This window comes from Parasteatoda tepidariorum, chromosome X1 (genome assembly GCF_043381705.1).
Source record: "Parasteatoda tepidariorum isolate YZ-2023 chromosome X1, CAS_Ptep_4.0, whole genome shotgun sequence".
NCBI classification, from domain to species: domain Eukaryota; kingdom Metazoa; phylum Arthropoda; class Arachnida; order Araneae; family Theridiidae; genus Parasteatoda; species Parasteatoda tepidariorum.
The window spans coordinates 44,340,565-44,363,788 of NC_092214.1; the positions used below are offsets into that span (position 1 = coordinate 44,340,565).

General features: G+C 28.8%; 2 protein-coding genes across 8 annotated transcripts in view; one reads left to right on the top strand and one right to left on the bottom strand.

The window, feature by feature from the left end:
- LOC107447991 (CD151 antigen) overlaps positions 1-23,224 on the bottom strand; it is a 161,508-nt gene that overhangs the window by 81,523 nt on the left and 56,761 nt on the right. Inside the window, exon 1 of one of the 6 annotated variants that reach the window (XM_043051764.1) lies at positions 19,337-19,407. The exons of 4 other annotated variants lie outside the window; for them this stretch is intronic. The gene's annotated coding sequence lies outside the window, so the exon portion shown is untranslated. Of the gene's footprint in view, positions 1-19,336; positions 19,408-23,224 lie in introns of those variants that run through there. One more of the 6 variants, XM_071187509.1, reaches the window with a different exon arrangement.
- Positions 415-3,652, top strand: LOC107447994 (probable GH family 25 lysozyme 3). 2 transcript variants are annotated; one of them, XM_043051783.2, is made up of 3 exons: positions 415-574; positions 2,405-2,504; positions 2,559-3,652. In XM_043051783.2, exons 1-3 carry the CDS (start codon positions 527-529, stop codon positions 2,807-2,809), a joined length of 399 nt encoding a protein of 132 aa, XP_042907717.1. In that variant the 5' UTR covers positions 415-526; the 3' UTR covers positions 2,810-3,652. The 2 variants fall into 2 exon arrangements, with proteins under 2 accessions (XP_042907717.1, XP_042907709.1); XM_043051775.2 differs by having other exon boundaries at positions 2,405-3,652.

A 23,224-nucleotide genomic window follows, 5' to 3' on the forward strand; every position in this document is an offset into this window, starting at 1 on the left:
TATATATTTAAGGCGTATATATATAAGGCGAATTTTTTACAATAGGAAATACTCAATCCTAAAAATACTTTAACATACTTTTACTAGAAAAAATTACCCTTTAAAAATTAATGAATGGATGAATTTTTTATTCTTTTATACATTTGAATTATTATATTTTTTTTTAAAAAAATTACTATACACCATATAGTACATGATTATTTGGATGACAAAAATGAAGCTCATTCTTGACTGTTACCCAACAGCTGAAATAAAGAATTTCATTTTAAGATCTTCAGACCACGATTTTTGAAGATGGACAAATTAAATGAGTTATGTAGCTTTTTATCTAAATATATAATCTTAATTGAATATTCACTTTATTTGTTGTATATTTATGACATGATGGAAATTTCAGTGAAGGAAAACGAGGCAATATCTATAAATATCGCGTTTTCTTTTCAATTTTTACGAAGGTATATAAGAGAGAAACAGGTAAAGGAAACATATAAGCTACCCTTTAAGACGTCTATCAGCTACGATAAAAATGAAATACCTTGGCATTATTCTCATGTCAAGCTTGACATTTATTTTGGTAAGTATTAGAATTTCTTTTCATGACAATCGAGAATTATTGCTTGATAACACTTAAAAAATTACATTTTTAGTTTAATTTTTGTCAAAATGTGTAAGTTTAAAAAAGTTGTATATCACAGGGGGTTGCATAAAAGTTGCGATAAACTTTCAGAGCAGTTAGAGCACATAATCGGGATTGAAATTGCATAAGAGCCTATGTCCGGACATGTTGTCTTTCGCCACTAAAAGCGCTTTCCTATTATGATATGTTCAGAAGTACATGAAGAAACAGTTCATAATAGGGAAATTCCCTTTGTGGCGTATGACGACTTTTCCGGACATGGGTTCCCATGCAATTTTAATCGATATCATGTGTTTCAACTGCAATAGAAATCTGTTACATCATTCATGCCTCCTCCCTTGTCATGCATAAATTTCTTTAAGCTTGTACATAACAAAAAATAGGCTAAAAATGTCATTTAATAAAACTGTAGCTTAAAGAACTAAACCGATTGGTTTGAAATTTGCTATACCAAAGTATCTGAGGTCTGATAAATCTCATGCAATGGGGAAAAAAATTGTTCCAAAGCGTAATCTATCATGGAAAAAAATCAGCGTCTGTCGCACTAAAAGGAAAATCACTCATACACTTTATCGACAATAATTTTACGATAATTCTTAACATAGAAACAAAAAAAACTGTAAAATTTCGATATTTTTGTACATGTTACATAAACTGCAAAACTGTGGCTTTATTATCTATCCGAATTTGGTGTCGAAAAACTCCAAAAATTGTGTGTTGTTTTTAGTTAATACCGAATAAAGCGCCTATACACACGTAAAAAGTTTAGTTAAATCTAAACAAATGAGAAATCTTACACTAAGATCTAATGAACTTACACTATTTATGAATTATTTTGATTCATTTTGGCGTACTTAAATCTTCCGTCTGTCGACAACGGAAGATTATGTTTACAATTCGAACACAAGAAATTATAGTTTGTCTAAAGCAAGAACTCCCTTAATTATTCAACTGGACCCGTGGCGGTGACCATGGTAACGAGGTGTAGCTATTTCAAGTAGGGGGGGGGGTCACTATTTAGGACAGGTTTTGGCTCTCGTCGGCGAGAAGGGGAATCTTTCTTCGGTCTATTGTGTTAGCCCTAAAGTGAAGAGAATCTACCTTCCCTGAATTGCGCTATTCTTGCTTCCATAGCAGCAGACGGCCTCAGACTTTGTGGCGGGGGGAGTTCTTACCATAGACAAACTATAAGTTAGTTTTCGCCTCCCACGTTACTGAATATTCCGCAAAAAACAGGTATAAACAGTTATAAAAGGCAAGTATTTTTTTAGTTGTTTAATAAAAATAATTATATTCTCGCATCAAACGACAACAACATATTTTTCTAACAATTACATCAAACAATTTTATAGCATTTAATTTCTATCCGGTTCGGTTTGAGTCTAGTTTGAATTTATAATAATATTCTCTTTGCGCTGTGTGTTCGTTTGATTTAAAAGTAATTTTATTTTATTAGAAACGATGTATATATATAAATCAGATATATCAGAAAAAGTGAGACATCCTTAATGAATAACACTTTGTATAATATATGTCATGTGATGACTACAATTTAAGGTGTTTACAAAACAAAAATGAAGCAAAAACATTACATTTGTGCTCTTGTGTATGACTTAGAGCCAAAGTATGTCATATAAAAAGTGTGCCGACAAAAAGGTATTGCAATTCCGTTTGAAAATTGACTACTTTGTTACAATGTTTAATTTATAATAAAGATACTATGTATCCAAGTGGTGCAGTTTTAATTTATACTGTTTTTTTTTTAAGTCACCATGTAGATGTAACATTTTAAGCGCAATTCTGCCCCAACTAAAGGCCACAGAACAGATAGTCACAACAGGCTCTCCACAACAGACAGGATTAACAGGTTCTCCACAACAGACAGGATTAACAGGATCTCCACAGCAGACAGGATTAACAGGATCTCCACAGCAGACAGGATTAACCACAGACTCTCTACACCAAACAGGATTAACAACTGACTCTTTACAGTCGTCAGGATTAACAACAGACTCTTTACAGTCGACAGGATTAACAACAGACTCTTCACAGTCGACAGGATTAACAACAGACTCTCCCCTACAGACAGGATTAGCAACAGACTCTCCACAACAGACAGGATTACCAACAGATCCTCCCCAACAGACAGGATTACCAACAGACTCTCCATAACAGATAGAATTTACAACTGTCAACCTACTAATAACTGGAATTCCAGGAAAAGGCCTTAAATAACAAGCAGGATTCATAACAGGCTCTTCACGACAAACTGAATAATCAAAGAAAAATCAATGGAAAATAAGATTTTATTAATGACGAATTTGATAACGGTTTCTTTCAGTATTATTCTAAAAAAATTTGAAAATACAAAATTTTGAGCATTTAAAGAATTAAAAAAACATTTATTTTACATAATTTATGATGCATAAACTTGTCTCATTTATCGCCTAAGAATTTATTGTTTTGGACTAAAATATTATTGAGCAGATTGCATTTCAAATCACTAAATTCAAATCAAATTTTAGTTTTTCTTTCCTACATTTTTTCAAATAACATACCAAATGCTTTTTTTAAATCTTGTTTACATCAATATTTAAAGCTTAGAAATATAATTGGCAATTTTAAAATATTCAGTTGTTTCATTTGCAATTAGAATAGATCCTACAATCATTAATAAAAAATTTATTTGTTCATTTTTATCAGACAATTTATGAAATGTAAATAAATAAATGAAAATAGTATAAGGAAAACAGAGTAGTTTAATTTATCATCGATTCAAGCAAAAATAATTTTAAAAACAAGTATTCTAATCTAAACGTGAACATGAACTTTCCTTTTTTTTCTTGGAATTTTAAAATTATTTTTCATATTTATATTTAGCTATTAAGAAATTTTATTTCTAGTGATTTTTCTATTAGAGCTGAAATATAATTATGAAGTTGTAAAAGTACTATCAGAATTTTTTTTCACTCCATTACATGAAATTAATAATTATTATTAAATATATTTTCTTGATTTGGTTTGTCTTTTTTATAGTTAAGTGTCACTTTTATATTGAATAACAATTATGGGTATGGAGGGTTGAAAAGTTCCGTATTTGCAAACCACGAAAATAAATAAACAAAAATACAGAAATCTGTAGTTGTCATTAATATGAAATTAATAAATTTCAGTCATTATATGTTTGTTTTCTCTTCAGATTATTCAAATATTTAATTCAATTACAAAAATTTATTCAGTTTATTATAAAAATTTAACATTCAAGTTCGTGTTTTATTAATTATCAGTTATTTGCAATTTTTTCGTACATCGTATTTACAAAATAGGTATTAGTCATTTGAAAGCAATTTCAATGGCTGACTCATAAAATAGTTATTATAGCATTATTCAGAAATCAGCTCAGTCTTTAGACTTAGGTCTTCAATTTCGAGATTCATCCAAAAGGGAGTTTTTTTACCATAATTGGTGGGCAAATTTAGGTAAGGCATGCCTACATTTTCCGAATACAGTTGCAGCGTATAGAAATTATTTTTGATCTCGGAATTTGGAAATCGAAATATAAACATTTCTTTCTTATTAACAAAATGCAATTTAAAGAATTTCGACTGTTAGGGGCTTGTCCCTTTCAGTAATATATTTTATGTTATTATTCATTCTCTTATTTTAAGTTAAGATAAAAGAAAGAGAGAGATTTAAATTTTTTCTTTAGAATGTGGTTATGAATTTTATACCTAGCATAGAATAGGAAAATACCAGTGCAGGGAATGATTGAAGATAGTTCATAACCTTAAAAAAAACAGTGTAAGGAATCCAGAGTAATGGCTATTTTAGTCAAAACTACAGAGCGGGGAATATCAGGCTAGTATATACCGGACAGAGACTTTCATTATAATAATAAAAAAAATTTTAAAAAAGCAGTGTAGGGAACAGTAGGTAAGTTTACAATGAACAATAACCTGCACTTTCTCTCTAGGTTATTATCAGTCTTAATTTAGTAATTTTTTTAAAAATAAACTGGTAAATACGATTTTAAAAAAATAGATATTAATCGCATCGTCCGGCATATTCCGATATTAAGAGCAATATCTCGATATGTGCTTTCCCGGTATTCTCTACGCTGTTTTTCAAGAAAAAGGGCCCCTTGTCCGGTATTTCCGACACGGATGTTTTTTAAGATTAAGGACCATTGTCCGGTCTTCATACACTAATGTTATTTAAGATCAAGGACTATAGTCCGATAATACCTATACTGATATTTTTTTTTAAATCTTGTCTTAGTGCGAAATTCGTAGCCAACAAAATAGACAAAATAAAAATTATTCCTTTTCTATAGCTTAGAATTAAAAGGCGAGATTAAAAACAGTGCAGTTTTCTGAATAATGCCTTAATGTTATAAATTTTAACAATTATTATAATACTTCAGTCGATTTATGTAACTTTTACTTATGAATGTTTAATAGTTTTAATAATTCAAGGCAACATCGGTGATAAACTTATTAGAAAGTAACATTTGAAAATAAGATATAACACTGAGAGGATTTAAAGATCTTTATCATTAAATACAAGGATTAAAATTTTATTCAATATTAACGATTCATTTTTCATGGTTATATACAGCCGCATTTTAAAATCCATTTTCAATCTTCTTTTCTTTAAATTTATTTTATTTTAGTTATTGGGTTGCTTTAATTTTAACGAGCTTTTTTATGTTTACTTTTTATACCAAATCATTGACATTCGAAATAGTGGGGTTGGCTCAATGGGCTTGACATTAAGCAGTGTTAATTTTCAGTTCCTTCAAAAATGAATATCTCCCTTTGTTTCAAAACGTGGGCTAAAAGTAAGATTAGCTGAAGACAGAGAGGAGGAAAGTGTGGAGAGTGGAGAAATCACTAAACTTTGAGACACCTACTCAACTTACAAGGAGCATATATGTCTTCAATCCCTATTATTCGAGGTTATTGATAATCTTTATTAAAAAAATGGGAGAAGTTCTGTCTTACAACAGGTTGTGATATTGCACACACTGATAGGTGATCTGGATAAAATCAGTTCCGCCTCTCCATAAAAAATCTTGGTAAATTTTGTACGATAAAATTATTTGCCCTGTACCGACATTTAATTAAAAAATATATGAAACATTAATTAAAATAAATATTTAATTGCTCATGTTCCTTAACAAATGTATAAGTTAACTTCCAAATATCATAAAGATGTGTATAAATGTTTTTTCCTTATTCTATAATAATAAATATAATTCTTATTTTCCCTAAAACAAGCATTAAATTACTGTTATTCAGAAATATACCCAAATATTAAGCTTCTTACCCTTGACTATAACCACCAATTATTTTGCATTGAATACAAATCGATCAATTTCTGAAAGCTTTGCTCATGCTCTTAAAAAATAAATAAGATATATATTTTTGTAAATAATTTGTTTCAAGGTTACTGCAACGAAAGGAAAATATGTTTGTCTCTTAAGTTAACACAGCAGTGTTTAAGATGATCGGGCTAAAGTCTTGAAATGTAATCAGGTTTGTTCGTGATTTTAAGTTTAAGATGGCAAGAGTTTGAGTCCTTGAAGTGGTAAATATAATTGGCATAAAATATAATTGATCTTGTAATTGAAAATGTTTTATATGAATCACAGTAATATGTAATTAAAATTATTTGAAGACCACCTTTTCTTATAATATTACAAACAAGACTTAATTTTTTTTATGTGTAAAACATTGCTGAATTTTATTACTTCATAAAACGGTGAGAAACGTGAGAAAAAATTATGATGCATAATTTCATCTTAAAGAACAAATTATATTTCATGCGTCCAATTCAATAGTGTATCAATTCATGTGCCTAATTTAATAACTTAGAAATATTTAAACAAAGTTGAAAACGGAAAAAATTATTTTTTCTTAACTTGACGATTCATCGAAAGTATTTTCCTGCGATTTCACGCGTCGTCAGAAAAACTAAGTCAAATTTTCTTTTAACCCTTTAACGATCGGTTAATTTTCAAGAAAACGGTCATAAAAGTTCCTATTTTTTTTTATCCCTGAAAATTATATAAAAACATGTGTACGAACAATATATTTACTCATTTTTAATTTTTAATTTGTTTTTATCTCGAAATTTTAAAAAATTAAATTTTTAGGAAAAGCCAACATTCAAAAGCCAACAACTTAATGTTCGTTTTACAGCAAGCAAGAAAATTTTTTTTTTAAAAAAAGTGTTTTAAAAATTTGAAAAATTTTTTATTAAACTTACGTATAATATAAATAAAGATTAGCAATTTTTTCCCGTGTGATAAATTTCAAAGCATGAGATACAGAGGCCAGCGTCACAATCTGGACATTAGTACCGAGTTTCCTTCCTACATTTCTTATTGTTTTCATCTCTTCTGGAGGAACAAATAAAATGTTTTCCAGGCAAAAGAAATGAATCAGTTTTATTCTTACTGGCGCGTTACTACTGAACACTCCGACCCGGAAATATCACGGGAGCGAGAAATAGAGGGCAAAACCTCACCCCGTCATTTTCACGGGAGCGAGAAGGAAAGAGTTAAGGTTTAAATGCTTCTTCTCTAATCAGAAGAAAAAATTTAGTGATGAATTTCGTCGGAATAATATACACATAGATACATATTCCTTCTCACTCCGAATTGGAGCTTAGAGCTTCTACCATAGCTTTCTATATCACTCCATTTGTGGCGAGATATTTTGCCTCTTTACATGCATTTCCTATTTTTTTTCAATTCGTTTACAATCGTTATGCGCCAAGTATTTTCAAGTTTTCCCTTTTTCTATTGCCCAGAAAGTTCCAATCAAAAACTCATTTTACTTTAAATTTTTCAGGTTTACGTAGAACATGACCAATTTCTTTCCATTTATGTTTTTTAATTTCCAGATCAAATCGGCTTCTGTTATGCTTTTCTAAGAATTTCTGCATCACAAATTTTATGAAACCACTTGATTCGCGCGATTCTGTTTAAACAAGATTCTTTTTATGAAACCACTTGATAAGCAAGATCCTTCTTGTTAATAAATAGTTGAAATTTATTTAATGTTTTTTTTTATTGCAGTGCCATGTCTCAGACCCATGTAGTAGGGTAGATTTAACATTAGTATTTTAGTATTAAAAATCCTAATTTTGTTTGAATTTGTTATGGTTTTGTTTTTCCAGAATTTATTAAGAATAGCATAAAATTCCTGATTTTATTGAGAATAGCATCTGACTTTATTTAATCTATTTAATTAGTTCCTCCTTTGAGAGTAATATAACACACAGAAAATTTGTCAAGAATGTTTGGCTTGTGGCTTCATTCTGAAGCCATTAGTCATGGAGATTTTTTATCACCTGACCAGTTGTGTTAATTAGGGATTATTTTTGGAATGCTTCACATCAGAAAAGTCGGTTCAAGATTGAAATAATATTAGTACATTGAGTGATAATACGGTACACATTTGCTGCAACCTTAATTAGGTGTTAAATTGAATTCTGTTTCCATTCAAGTTGAATTATTAGTACCTTATAATTAAATTAAAAAGTACAAGTAGGGGAGAGGGGGGCACATGTGAACAAATTTTTTTATTTCTTCATTTTTCAAAAAATATCATCAATTACTCACAGTAAAGAAGTCCATATGTTTAAATAGTCGTTTCTTTGTCTTATGGAATTTTTTGAGATTTATCAATAAAATATTTCTTTACTTTAGGATATTTTAGAAAAATGACTTCAATTGTTCACATGTGCCCCTATTGGGGGCACATGTGAACGTGCCTGGGGCACATATGAACAAGATTAAAAACTCAAAGCAAGCATCATATTTTAAAGAAAAAAATCTTAAATATATCAGATATAGATACTTATTATACTGAAGGGGTTGTAGCTTACTATGTGAATTTAAACTGTACAACAGTACTGTCAATAAGAAAATAATTTTTCAGCTGTACAATAATTTTTCCACTGTTGGGTTTTTCGCAACTTCATGTTCCTCAGGAGTTGTAATGGGCCTTTTTCTTTCCTCTCTGATACTCTTTTATGCTTTTTTTTTCATTTTTTCTATCTTTTCAATTGTAGTTTAGCAATTCTATCTTTCTCAGGTGTATCAGTTAATATGCGTGATGCGCGATCAACCATTTAATAAAATAAAAAAAAAATTAAAGAAAAAATTGATAAATTAATTATGGAAAATTCAATTATAATAATTTTAAACTCATACATATTTTTTAAGCTTATAATATCATGAGGATAATAATCTTAATACTATGTAGGGGCACATGTGAACTGTTCACATCTGCCCCAGATGATTTGTTCACAAGTGCCCCATCATCCTTCTTACACCTTACTTGAAAAATAAAGAATTTTTAATTGAGTAAAAAAAAATAGTAATTGTCATAAACTTACCTGAATGTTCATATGATGATCTGCAATAGTTAATTTTAGTTTATTAGTTCATTTATACTATGCTTTCACTTGAAGAAGCGAGTGATTATAATATATACAACACCAGCTGATGCAAAGAAATTGTCAGAATAGAACAACAAAATGCCTCATTGTTCTGAAAGTTTTGCAGAGGGGTAGGACTAGTACGGCCATCAATTGAAAATTTTTCAAGATTTTTTATTTCAAATCTTATTGGTAAAACATACCATGTTCACATGTGCCCCCTGTTCACAAGTGCCCCCCTCTCCCCTATATGTTTCGACTTAATATACCATATCATATTTGCAACAAATATGAACGATATAACGGTTCAATAAATCATTAATTTATCAATGGCATATTTATAATTTGAGATTAATTAAGTAAAATATAAAGTGGTTAGATTAAGTATTGCGTTCAAAAATTCTAAATTTCCAAAGAAAAAAAAATCGGTGTCTAAAGCCGCTAATAAAGTACCTAAAGTAAGACTTAGCATTGAAGAACGGCAAACACATAAATTTACAAATGCATCAATATAACAAACTGTATGGAGTAAACACAACGAAATTTGCAGGGCATATTTGTCGTTTAGATACGGCAAATACGGAATATTTGCTGTTTTACAAACATATAAGTTTTTCAAACAAACTAATTGGTAGTAGAGAACTATAGGGTGCCCACAACTTCAATGGCTTGACTCCATTAATACAGATATCAAACCCCTTAGGGTATAGAACTGGTAAGATCAGACATCAAAGAGGACATTATGGAGAAAAGTCTTGGAGAAGCTCAAGGCTTACCACGGGCTGTTGCACCAATGACAATGAAGGCTTTACATTAATGTTCTATTTCTTAAGACTCAAGCTGAATTCATTCTTATTAATCAGCAAAGAGATTCTTCTTGGACTCACATTCTTATATGAAAAAAAAAATGTGTGATGGAGACTTCAATATAACTTCAGCAATTCTGATCAAAAAAATAGCTGCAGTAATCAAAAAAAAAAGACTATACAGCTCGGAAGATTTATGCATACGACGGAGATCTTTATTGGTTTTTAATATAAAAAGGTAGCAATTTAAGCGATTCTTTAACAATAAAGAGGCAAATAGGTCTCTCCGAACTTTCTTGCCCGTAAAGGATGTCTCCTTAAGAGAAGTTTGTCGATTAACTGAATCCATTATTAAAGATGGGACACACCCAAGGTAAAGTCTGCCGTGATTTACTCGTCCCTCCTTCCATCGCAGAAGACCGTTGTTGGAGTCATTTAGTAATTGCTTTCTGGAAACATTTATCTGCAGATTGGATCGTGCAAATACTTGTTTTTCACACAAAAGAAACTGTTTAGCTGTTAGTAAATCCTATCTCTAGATACTTTCTATTTCATAGAGGGTTCTTTCTTTAGTCTATGTATACTTTTTCAAAAATACATGAAATAACGGACAATTATGTAGAAAAAACGTAAATATTTCTAAATACCAAATAGTGCGGTTGGGGTTAAATGTCATAAAGAGCACAATTTTTGCCCTCGACCTGAACTTGTTTAGCTAAAATCGGACTTGATAGTTTTTTTTAAATCGAAGTTTTTCATCTAAGTGTGATTGCTTTTGTATTAAACAAATTTTATCAACGTTTTTAATCAATTTTTTTATAAAAATTCGTGCAACATTTCATAAGATTCCACTAGTGGAATCTTATGAAATGTAGCATTAGTTTATTTTTATTTGACAATTTAAATAAAAAAAGTTATTCAATGCTTTACAGATTTTGAAAGGGGAAAAACTACAGAAAAAACGTTATTTATTAAAAATAATGTATATGTAAGAAATTTATTTGACATATAGGTCTCAGAAAAATTTAAGCACACGCATAAATTCCGGTTATATAAGAACATAATAAATAAAAAAAAATAAGCATACTCTCATTTTTATGTGATTATATAATATAACTAAAGAGGTGGTGGGAATAGGGTCTCAGATATTTTAGTGAATTTGAAAAAAATCAGCTATAGGCTGCATTAAGAAGCTTTTAACCATTAAAAATATTTTTAAAAAAATGATTAAAAAAATGATTGAAAACTGGTCTACTTGGTAAATGAAATTAATATTTCATTCTTTTAAACAGAGATAGCATATTCTACAACCCCGAATTGACTTCTTTTTCTGAAATGTCATTTAAAACGCTTTTCTAATAAACCTTTCATTTGATAACAGCTCTTCATTTGATAAATGCAATGCTTAATGACACATTGGCTGGCAGAAGCTTTATCAGGAGCCAGACACAAAAAGTCCTTACGTTTACTATGCGCACAGAATTACAAACTATGTCCGACAAAGAAATAAAGAAAGAAATAATCACTAGTGTTCGTCGAAATTGTTAAACTCAAATTACTTAGAAAAAGTTATAAATTTTTCGCTAAACCATTACTCATAGAATGCATAATTAAATTTATGTACGCAGTAAAATTAATTTATATACGTAAGTAAAATATTATAATGAGTTATTAAAGTGCACACAGAAAGTTATTCGCGCTCAAAATAAACATTAACAGTTCATGAAAAACATTTATATCAAAAGTGTTACAGCTCAGAAAGTGGAAACGGTTAAACTCAAACTAACACTTAATGTAACGAAATCGAACTGCATAGTCCGACCCAAATATAAATAGGAAAGAAAAAAGAGAAATGCCCCTATTTACTCTAGAAAAAAACAGAATCCCCCCCCCGCCCGAAAAATCAATTATTTAAAGATAAAATGGGCTTTTTAAGTGCTGGGTTCATTTAAACTATATAAGGAGGAAAAAACAAGGACCTTAAAATCCAATGAAAGAAATAAAAAAAAAAACAATCATTAACCGATTTGTCTAAATTAAGTTTAAATTCATTATAGATTATACTTTATAGATTACATTCAACAAAGAATTAAACAATTAAATAAATAATGTAGCAATTAAAATGGTCAAGTGGGTGTGCATATTGCCTGGTGGTCGTAACTATATATTTACATAAAAACACTGATGAAATAAGTAGAATTATTCTATTTATAAGAAGTTGAAATTTATTTACAATACCCGGTAGCTAAAACCGGGGTAATACCGGGTAATTAAGATTCGAAGGCGTGTTGGAGCTAAACTATTCGACCTAGAAACTGTCAGATTTAATCAAGAAACTTAGTTATGCACAACATATCATTTCTAAAAAGTCACTAAAGTACTAGTTTTTTAAGTGAAAAGTAGCAGACATTTCCATTTTATAGGACAATTTAAGAAATTTATACACGTAATTTACGTGGCATATAGTCAAGGCCGTACTCCAGGAAGGGAGAGAGAGAGAGACAATTGTCCTGTGATCAGGGACTGCTGAAAGCTGGACCACAATTCCTTATAAAAAAGACAGTGCTTATTAATCAGTGTTTGTTTCTAAGAAAATTGTAAAAAAAAATTTTTATACCTATATATTCTACAAAACAGGAAAATAAGGTCTTTGGTGCTCTGCAGAAAGAGCCCGCAATAAATTTTGCCCTGGTGCTCGCTGAACCTTTGTTTAGCCTTGGATGTCTTCATCCTCTACAGCACTATAAATTTCATGGGTCCAAGTGGGTACCCCAGTCCGGGTACCCTATGGACAGACACACACCCATGGGGTACCCGGACTTACTCCGAGAGCTGAGGTTATCGAGACGAAGCAGAACTGTGCTGCTATTGGAAGAAATCCTTATTGTTTGTCAGGTTATGAATCTTCAGTAAACTTATAATTAGGTGCACTAAAAATAATTTTTGTATCAGTAATTGCCAATAAATAAGAATAGGTTAAAAACAAGAAAACATTTGAGAGATTATTTAGTAAAACTTATCTACACTTATGTCGTGAATAAAGCAGCAATAGCACGCCAATATGGTAAGCTCCTTCTTGACTTCTTAAGTGTAATTCAGAGTTTGTCAACTAGAAAACTGAACTAATTTCCACACACAAACTGGGTGTACCCGGTGTTATCAGATTCTCTCCTATATACTAAAGATTAAAAGTGACATTTTTGGTATTTTCTTGCGAGATAACAAAAGCATCAATTTTCTCAAATTTAACCTACACTATCCAAAATGAATTACTAGAAAAATATGCAGTAGTGGAGAAAATTACAAATACTCCTTAAATGTCATTGAACTTCGAAAAAACGACAAACCACATTCTAGAAAATTTTCAATTTTATAAAAAAAATTCACGATTACGGAAGTTCTAAAATTCAATTAGCAATCTGTCAAACGAACTAGCATGAAACATGCGTTCTAATCACAAAATGCCAGAAAAAACATATAAAAAATAATAAATCAATTTTATAAACACGTGTTCTTGTATAACTTATTTTAAAAGTAAATTTAAAATAATGGGTTAAAAAGAGAATGTTTCATTCCCAGTTTAGGTTTTTGCAAACAATCCATCAGTACAGGCGTCACTTCGGGCAACGAATAGTTTGAAATATCAATCACGATCATGTCACACAGAGCACAAAACTTATGAAATCACTTCATGCAGTAAAACAGCAGAGTATTTTTTTATTTCTTACATCTATGCAAACAACTTAAAAGATAATTTTATTTAAAAATGGTAGGGGTTGTCATGAATGATTAAAATATTATGATGAACAATGTTTCCTAATTTCTTTTTTCAAACAATGCTTTGATACTGTTAAGGAAAGACATGTTGAAAGTGAAACCTGCGGGTCATAGTTAGCCCGCCAGCTACGCAAAACTGCACATACATTTTTTTTTTAAGTTTAATAAGCTATTTTTCTAATTAATTTGGAATATACACTTTTCTTAGTGCTATATAAGTTAGTAAAAATCATGCATTTTGAAATTTAAAATGAATATTTTGAGGTGAAACAGAATTTGCGATGAAAAGGAGTCCTCTTAAGTGGATGCTATATCGTAGGAGACACATATGGTAAATTCTGTTTCACCTCCATTGGTAATTTCAAAATTAAAGTTTAGTGAAAAATGAGTACAGATGAATCTAGAGTAAACCTAGAGGTTTCAAATACTGAAAAAAATGTATTCAAAATATAAAAATGTGAACAAATTATTGCAAGGTAACTTCTCTGCAGCATAATTTGTTTGGATTTTGATGCAATTTTGAATGGTCTGGCTTGTACAACTAGATTTCTTTCAAGGGCCAAACTTACTATCTCTGATCAAACTTCGAACGAAATTGTAAAGTAATAATAGTTGCAATAACGAAAAAAATATCTATACTTTTAAAAAATTTAAAAAATTTATTTTTTGTACATTAAAACTTAACTTTGTTTTTACTGACACTTATCAAATTGATTATTGACGAATGAAGGGAATAGTGGAAGAACCAGGTAAGTGACATATTCAGAGTGGCTATAACTAGATTAAGAAAAAAATTGGCATCTGAACTGTATTATAGATTTATTAAAAGGTTGGGCTGATAATTCTCTACCTTATTTAATTTACTACAGCCTAAATTGAAATAAAAATCACGCAAGCATACTCAAAACTAATGTGAATTAATTATGTTAAAATTAAAGGGGAAGCAAATACAATTCTGTTACATTAACATACTTATACTGATATGATAACTTATGCAATTTTCTATGCTTAATTACTTCTGAAAATGTCAATTATCTACTTCGACTAAACTCTTCAAATAAAAAAATTTTATTCAGTTTCAATTAAAATTTTTCAGAAATTCAGGAAAAAATATTTATTTCAAATTTTTGTGCTGTATTTTTCTATTCTACTTTATGCCAAATCCATACAATTTACACTTTTAAAAATATTTCAGCTTTCTGTATATTTTCAATTGTAATATTTAAATTAATCTTGAATCAAATCTTGATTCAAATATTTAATAGTATTGCTAAAGTATGTGTGTATGAATAAATATGTATCAATAAAAGAGACAACGAAGAAGAAAGGAGAGAATTTCAAGGAGAAATTAAAAATTAAGATTTATTAAGTTTTATTAACTTCGAATAAGCTGCAAGTGCATAGAACCCATAATATAAAAAACTATAGAGAAAAAAAGGAAATAAATAAAAAAAAGGAAAAAAATGATCTTAAAGCAACAAAAATTAAATTATAAAAATTCCTTTTTTTAAAAATTAAAAATTTAATTAAAATTAATAAGTATAACGGAAAGATTTTATCTCGTCATCATCTCACACGTTTACATCCTTAAGAATAGTGCTTCCTAATATTGTATCAATATAGCCAAACAAAATATATCAACTCAATAATGTGAGGAGCACCAAAACCTATCCGTTAGCAAAATTTTATCAAGTAAAAATCCTAGAAATTCAAGAAAAATAGAAAATAAAACTCAAATTGGAACATATGGAATGAGAAGGGAGAACGGATGTTACAAAACTTACTTACGAACGGTACTTACAAAAAATTTGCAAAAATCATATAAAAATATTAATGTCACTAAGTTTGCTAGATTTCAAAAATGAAATTAAAGCTCAAATAGAGGATAGTGGATCAGATTCTTAGGCTTCATTAAAGTAATAATAATATATAAAGTAATGATAATATATTATACTGGATAATTCAAAGTATATAATTAATAAGAGATCAAACTTCAATTCGATTATTTTTAAAGAAATTGATGGTTTGCTATAAAATTTTTAGCCACGGATTTGCCCGAATTAGATTTGCTCATGGAAAAATATTAATCTAGATAACTAAACATTTTCTAGATATATTCTTTTATTAATTTTAATGCTCAATTAACTCAATGATTTTTTATATAATTACATCTGTTGGATATCCGTTACTTTTAAACAAATTTTGGAAAAGTATGTAGATTTGGTTTTGGGAAAAATAAGTATTGCTACAAATTCTCTTAATTCTATTTATTTGATTAAAGATGGTATTTAAATAAATAATTTTAGAAACATTAGAATTCCATGTAATTAATTTATTTATATTAAACCTAAAAGCATTCTTTTTATCGTATATACCAACAATGTATCGTATATTCGTATGTATCGTAATGTATCAACCAACGATGTATCAATTTATCGTATATGTCAACAATTCAGATATTTTCCTCTTTTTTAATATTTAAATTCAAATCCTTGTCACGATTATGAAGCAATATTTATTCCTCAGGTTAAATATTGTTTAAATAAATTAGTCAATTTTGATAAATAAATCGTCAATAAATCTAAAAACAAATTTAATGGTGAGAGTATAATTTCCTTCAAAATAGTGTAAAAATAAGTTAGCCAGAAGTAACATTAAATTAAATTCCTGTGGTTTTCCATCTATTTAAACTAAAAAAATAATTTCCATTATAAAGATAATTATTAAAAAAGACTAATTTAATTGGAATTTCCCAGTAATCAAATTCGCAGTTAAAAATACTTTTATAATCATAATACCTCAAAAGACCATTTTCTAGCTTAGAAAGTGGAATTCTATTCAAAAGATCTTGGAAATTGAAGGTCGCAATAGATTTAATTTTGTTGTGTTTAATAAAATCTAAAATATGTTTATTATTGGTAATAATCTATGAAAAACCTTCTTTAATAATATTACTAATAATTTTATTTAAGTGGTTAGAGAAAATGACAAAGATTTAGTTAAGTAAATATTAGACCAACGAGTGTTCTAAATTTGATATATATTTTATGGAATTTTGGACTCATAATTAAATATGAAAATTGAACATTATTAATTTTAATTTTTAACCTCTTATAGATAGCTAAAAAAAATTTATGATAAATATCGTTAATTAAATTGCTAAGCATGAAATTTTACGATTTATTAATTTCGTATTTAAAAAGTTCGACAGAAGTTTGTATAGATCTTGTTAGCTTTGTCTATGGGGTTACTACGAAATTATTTTGAACTAGCTGAATTGTTACTGAATATATATACGAAATAAATTTTTAAGAAAGTTACTCTTTTCGATTTCCCCGGGACTGTTGGCCAATATACAGTTCATGGCATGTGGACCAAATCAATAACAGTTTCATTTTTAGAAAAAAATTCTTGCAATCAAGAACTTATGACTTGATAAATTTATACTATATTTTAAGTCACAAACCATGTTTGTACGTTGGTAAAGAACAGTAAATTGTATAAATAGTAGAAGGGTAAAACCGCGTACCTAGATTTTGTCGAAATTAGTTTTTTTTCCCTAGAGGACTGACTCTGAATTACACTTTAATAGTCAAGAATGACCTACTATATTGGCATGTGGTTGTTTATTAATTAACGGTGTCTGTGTAGGTAAGTTTGTTTTAGAATGTCAATTCTTTAGTGTCCTCTCGTTTTTAAGTTATCCTTATTTTAGATTTAGCCCAGTAAGTGGAACTATTCTGTTTCGTCTAGATAACATCTGCTTGCGAGGTATAACCGGGTACTACTCCGATCCGATGCCCCCCCCTCCTTGATACGTGCCAATGCTGGGCCCACGAAAGCTGCAGTGCAGTGGAGGAAGAAGCTAACTACATCCGAGGCTAAACAAAGCTGTTACAAGTTTTAGTTTTAAAAAAATTATAGCGGGCCTCATCTTCTCAGAATAAAAATTCTTATTCTCTTATTTTTTGGAATTTTTTAAGTCCCTTTATACAAAATTGTAGTTATTATATCGATAAAGAAATATTTTGCATTTTCTTCAGAAAAAGCTTTAATAAACAGAATATTTTTTGTAAAGAATTTTGATTGAGTACATAACCATCCCGGATCTCAGGACAATTATTCCTATGTTTACCCTCCCCTTGAGTACGGCCTTGACTACATCACATGTAAATTATATGTAAATTATTCCCACAGAGACGAAACGTATACCCGGTTTTCCCTTCTGGTGTGGTAAATTAATTAAATAAATTCAATCAATCAATTAACTATTCTTTTTTTTAAATGCAAATGCTACTATCACAATTATATCTGCTAAATTCCAAGAACAAAAAAAAGTATGAATATGTAACAAAGACCTTGCGTGAACTTTGAATTCGTAAGACCTTTCACCGAGTTGGTAATCAAATATTTATTTTAAAAAATATATTCTCTGTTTGTTTTAGTACATTACACCATGACAATTGAAGTTATAGTCAAAGTTATAGTCGAAGTATATTCTAATGTTATAGTCAAAGAAAGATCTAAGTGGTATTTTAATGAATGCTTGAGTACAATAGAACCCCAATTATCTGACACCTGAATGTATGATACTTCAGTTTTCCAAAATTATGTACACCACACGTTTCAATTTCATGGATCAAGTGGTAACTCAATACGTTAAAATAATACATTGAAAAGATTTTATCCTCAAGATGTTATTAGAAAATAAATCTAGTATTATCAAATTTTTGAAGTCAGATGAAAAAAAAAAATTTTTCAAAATTTACCAGGATTCTAAAACAGTTTAGAAAAATTAATCTATCGTTATTTGTGATTGAAAAAATATTCAAGTGTTTTTTAACTTTATTGTAATCTCTACTTTTTTTTAGTAATTTTACTCATAGTCTAATGTTTATACACTTAAAAAACGACTTGAAATGATTCCCAAATTATTCGAAAAATCGATTTTCCAATATACTCCGTGGTATTGAAAAATTAGGTTGAACTTTATCAATTTCCGAAAATATAACAACGACAAGCAATAGTTTACGAGAAGCATTTGCCTATTGAAAAATCGCTTTAATTAATGACCAGGGAGAAAAAAATGTATTCCGTGCATGCAGTTGAACAAAACATATTTTAATCCAAAACTTCGCTCTTTTATAAAATGTTCCTAGATATCTTTTTTAAGACATATTTGCCAGTTTTCACGGTTTTTGGTAAAATTTTACATAGTGCGCACGATAAAGCTAAACAATTCAAGTATTTTGCAACTCCTATCATTTCAACAGCTTCCGACATCACCGTGACATTTTTTTCTGGTTTTCTATATTTATTCCTATTCTTAATGCCCTGGTGAATAAAACAATTTTAAACTAAATCATAGTCCCAAAATTAAATATTAAAATACAAAATGCACAACAACTAGAATTTTTTTCGTAAAAATCGTCAAATTTTGCTGCGAAAAATTTCGTAAAAAAACGTGCTAGGATCTTCATTTTTGATAACATTCACAAAGAAGTTACTTAAAAATTCGTTTCTTTTCAATAATTGATCATAACTCTGAAAACCTTAGACCGTAAAAGGTATATAGATTTTAATTATATTCATAACTTTTGCATACAAAGTTGCAATTTCTAATTTAAATTCGAGTAATAAAAATATTTATCAGATTTGCGCTTACCTTTCTTTCAGCTTTCCACCGCTAGTCGATTTCAATCCGCGGATGAAGTCCCTTGCAGCCGGGTCCTAGGACGCAGAGAGAAAGTCGGAGGTGAGGGCTAGTTGCTATGGTAACGAAGCAAAAGAGCATGAGGACCACACCCCCACCTCCAGAAGCGCCCGGCAAATGATTCTTCAGAAAAAGGCGCACGAAATCATGCTCTATGTGTTCCGATAATGCGGAATTAAAAATCCCTTTTCAGCAATTTTATTTCTTTAGATTTAGTTTTTTTCTTCTTCTTTTTTTAATCTTTATTTCGATTTTAAAGAGGGGTGATTTATTTTTCTCCTTAGCTTTATGAATTGCTATATTTCTACTGTATAAAGTGAAGAAAAATATCAATTTAAAATGCATAGCTATGCTATAAAGAGTAATTTTAAAGAAAGAATTTTCGAAATTTATTATCAATTTAAAAATGTCTTAGACGTTATAATTAAATATAAAGCTAACTAATTATCATGTAAAAAGTGTCTGATAAGACTTCTAAAAAAGTTCGTTTAAGATTTATAAGTTTTTATAAAATGTCGTAATAAAATAAAAAATATATTGTTTACCCTTTGCCACAAATGGGACACCAGTGTCTCTTTTATATATTTTTTCTGGCCTTCTATTTAAAAACAAAAATACATTTTGGTATTAAAATATATTTTGGTACACAAATATATTTGGTAACAAAAATATTTTTTTAATTATAAAAAAAACAGTTAAATACTAAAAAGAATCTGTTAAATTATGGGAATTATATTTGCACGAAAATATAAAATCCAAAAAATAGCAGCTAGAATTTTTTCATTCATATTAAAAAATTTATAAATAACTGATTTTGTAAATTAAATAAATTTCAATGATGAATAACTGTTTCTCTTAGATCTAAGTAACTGCAAATTTGAAAAATTATGGTTTGGAAGTGAACCGCGTTTGGAAGATTTTAACTTTAATGCAGGAAAAGATACCAGTGTTTCACGATGTATTTTATGTTGTTTTTCCCTTTTTTTTTTATCTAAATTAATACAAAATAATGAAAAATAAGTCTAATAAAAATTTTAAAGCAAAAGGTTAAGTTAAAAGCAACAAAAAAAATGCTAAATGATTTGAAAAGGTCTTAGAAATTATTAAAAATATAATTTATAGTATCAATTAAAAGCTGTTACTAAGTTACAACCGAGATTTTTAAAATAGTGAGCTTAAAAATCCATGTTTTAGAATCTAAAGTAAATTATTAAAATTGTGTTTTCTTGCTAATTTAAGAGTACTTAAAGTGCAGTCTCGACACGGAAGTATAAGTTAAAAGTTAACTTTTAATACATTCTATTTTATTTATGAAACCGTTTTAATAAACAATAAACTTCATGGACTACTTACATTTAAATTCAAAACGGTTTAAAATTGAATCTAAACCAATCGAAGGAAAAACAAAGCCAATATAATAAATAAAACGATAAATATCAATTCCTCTTTTTTGGAGACAAATAATTTTGCATCATTAAATCAGAAAAAATAATTAAGTGTATTAGCCGTATTAAAAAAATATTTAAAAATATTTAACTATAAATTTGATTTATTTCTTTTAGATCGACAAAATCACGCCTAATAATGTTAAACTGAATAAATTGATTTTAAGTTAAAAAGGAATTAAATGGAATATACAGTTTAATGGGACTGGAGCAGAATTGAGTCACAGTGTACCGTATTCAAGGAACCAAAAATTTAAATACGTAATCAAGACAGCACAATTAAACGGTTCTAAAAATTGTGACTGACACAAAAATAAGAAACGAAGAACTAGGAAAAAAAAAGGAAAAGAGCTCTCTGATTAGAGCACTTCGGGGTCGTAGATTCTGTAATTAACTAAACAATGTAAGCCCTCCATTAAAAGTCATAAGTTTGAATAAGAGGTGATATCGCAACTAAGTTTTAGTTCATAAGGAGTAACACTGGAATTTTCAAAAATTTATAATTCTATTTTCATGCAAAGTGTTCCGGATAACCGCCATTCCGGATAATCATATTAGAAGAAGAATTTCCAAAAAGTATCATAATTAATTATTGCTTTTAAAATTAATCCATCTAAACGAAAGCTTTTTTATTCTATCAACGAATTTAAATTTACGAAATCTGCTTCAGAAAAAAGAAACAGTTTTAATATAAAATATAAATGTAGAATAAAAAGAAATTTAATAAAATACGAAATTTCTCATCAAAATAATTTTCAGTTACTGACAAAATGGCATTTATATTTAAATTCTCAACAAAATACTTTTCAAGTAAGTTGCATTTAAATTTAAACAATTTAAACAAATATTTCAATCAGAATATTTTCTTTTAAATAACGTTTGAAATGAAATTGATTTTACTTTATTTTAAACAATTAATTGGGAAATTTAAAGTCAACAATTTATCGTCAGAGAGCTTTTAAATTTACGAAAATGGACAAAGCTATTTACGAAATTATTTGTTCCGTTTTTCAAACTTCTTTTAAGAGTATTTTTTTCATCTTTTTTTAACGAAGAAACTAATGAATTCAAATAAATTTGAAATGTGATATCGTTCATATGCATAAAGAGCATAGTACATTTCACTAAACTAGTCCTTTTTTTAAAAAAAAATATTTTAAAGTCAACAGTTGTTTTTACAAGATTGCCACGAGTACTATAAATTTATAATAGTGGTTGTAAATTTACGTTGTAGGATTTTAGATTTGCAAAATTCCATTTATCATTTAAAATTCTGAACACAAAAAGTTTTTCTATCAGCGAGCTCTAAATAATATTTTTAGGTGTTATTTAGGTATAAATATAAATCAATTTTAAAAATAAATTCCAGGAAAATTCACATTAAATCTCTCAAATTAATAATTTAATTATTAAATCAAAAAGTTTAACATTATCAAAATCTGCCGAGTCGCGTTTAAGGTCTATCACAGTTAATGCTGCATTTAAAATACTGTCTGATAGAAGCAAAGGTAGTAAAAAGAGGTCGAATAATTTCATCCTTTTTCAGTTGACTCACAAACTTTTCATGATATTTTAAATCTAGTTTGATAACAAAAATGTTTTTCCTTTTGTAATTATTCGTCATATTGTGATAAGATTTCAGTTTTTTTTCTCCCTTCAATACTGATTTGCAATCTCTAATGTGAATATTTTGTTATTTCGTTTTGTATAGATTCTGAAAACGCATCTTGAATACATTAAGGGTAATGATTGTAAAACACTGTTCGTGAAAAGCGGATTTTATTGTACACAAATGCTGATTATAAAACAACACACCAGGTTTTTGGAACCTTATTATGGGATAACTAATGAACCAAACTGTACCAAATATCAGATATTTCTTCTACTCCATAAAAATAAAAACTGCTAAACAAAATTTAAAATTGTAAGCAAAATTTTAATATAAATTTGCCAGATAGCTTCAAACTAATTTAATGAATCCATGGGGTAAGAATTATTCACAAAATTAAGGAATATTTCACATTAAAGCTGAATTCATCCGCTGGAAAAAAATTCCTCTTCCATTTTAATTTTTTCTTGAAGTTTATTAAGTTCGACTAAGTTACGATTGTGTCGTTAAGTTTAGCCACTAAACTTGGTTGTATTTGTTTGTTTTTGTAACAAGAGGTTTCGAACAACTTATTTTATTTTATAATCACCTTACTATGCATAGGCGGGAGAGAGGGTTGAAACCGTGTAGTGGGTTAAAACCAGATACCTCGATTTTTTCACAAATTATTTTTGTCTTCTACCGGACAATTTATGAACTACAACTTACTAGTCAAGAAAGACCTACCATATTGGCGTGTTGTTGTTGATTTATTCATGGTGTCTGCATAGATAAGTTTGTTTTATT

Excerpts from the sequence above, each read along its gene's own strand:
- LOC107447994 (XM_043051775.2), top strand. The coding sequence starts at position 527 with ATGAAATACCTTGGCATTATTCTCATGTCAAGCTTGACATTTATTTTG. Across the intron at positions 575-2,404 it reads CAAGCTTGACATTTATTTTG|TCACCATGTAGATGTAACAT; the intron begins GTAAGTATTAGA and ends TTTTTTTTTAAG.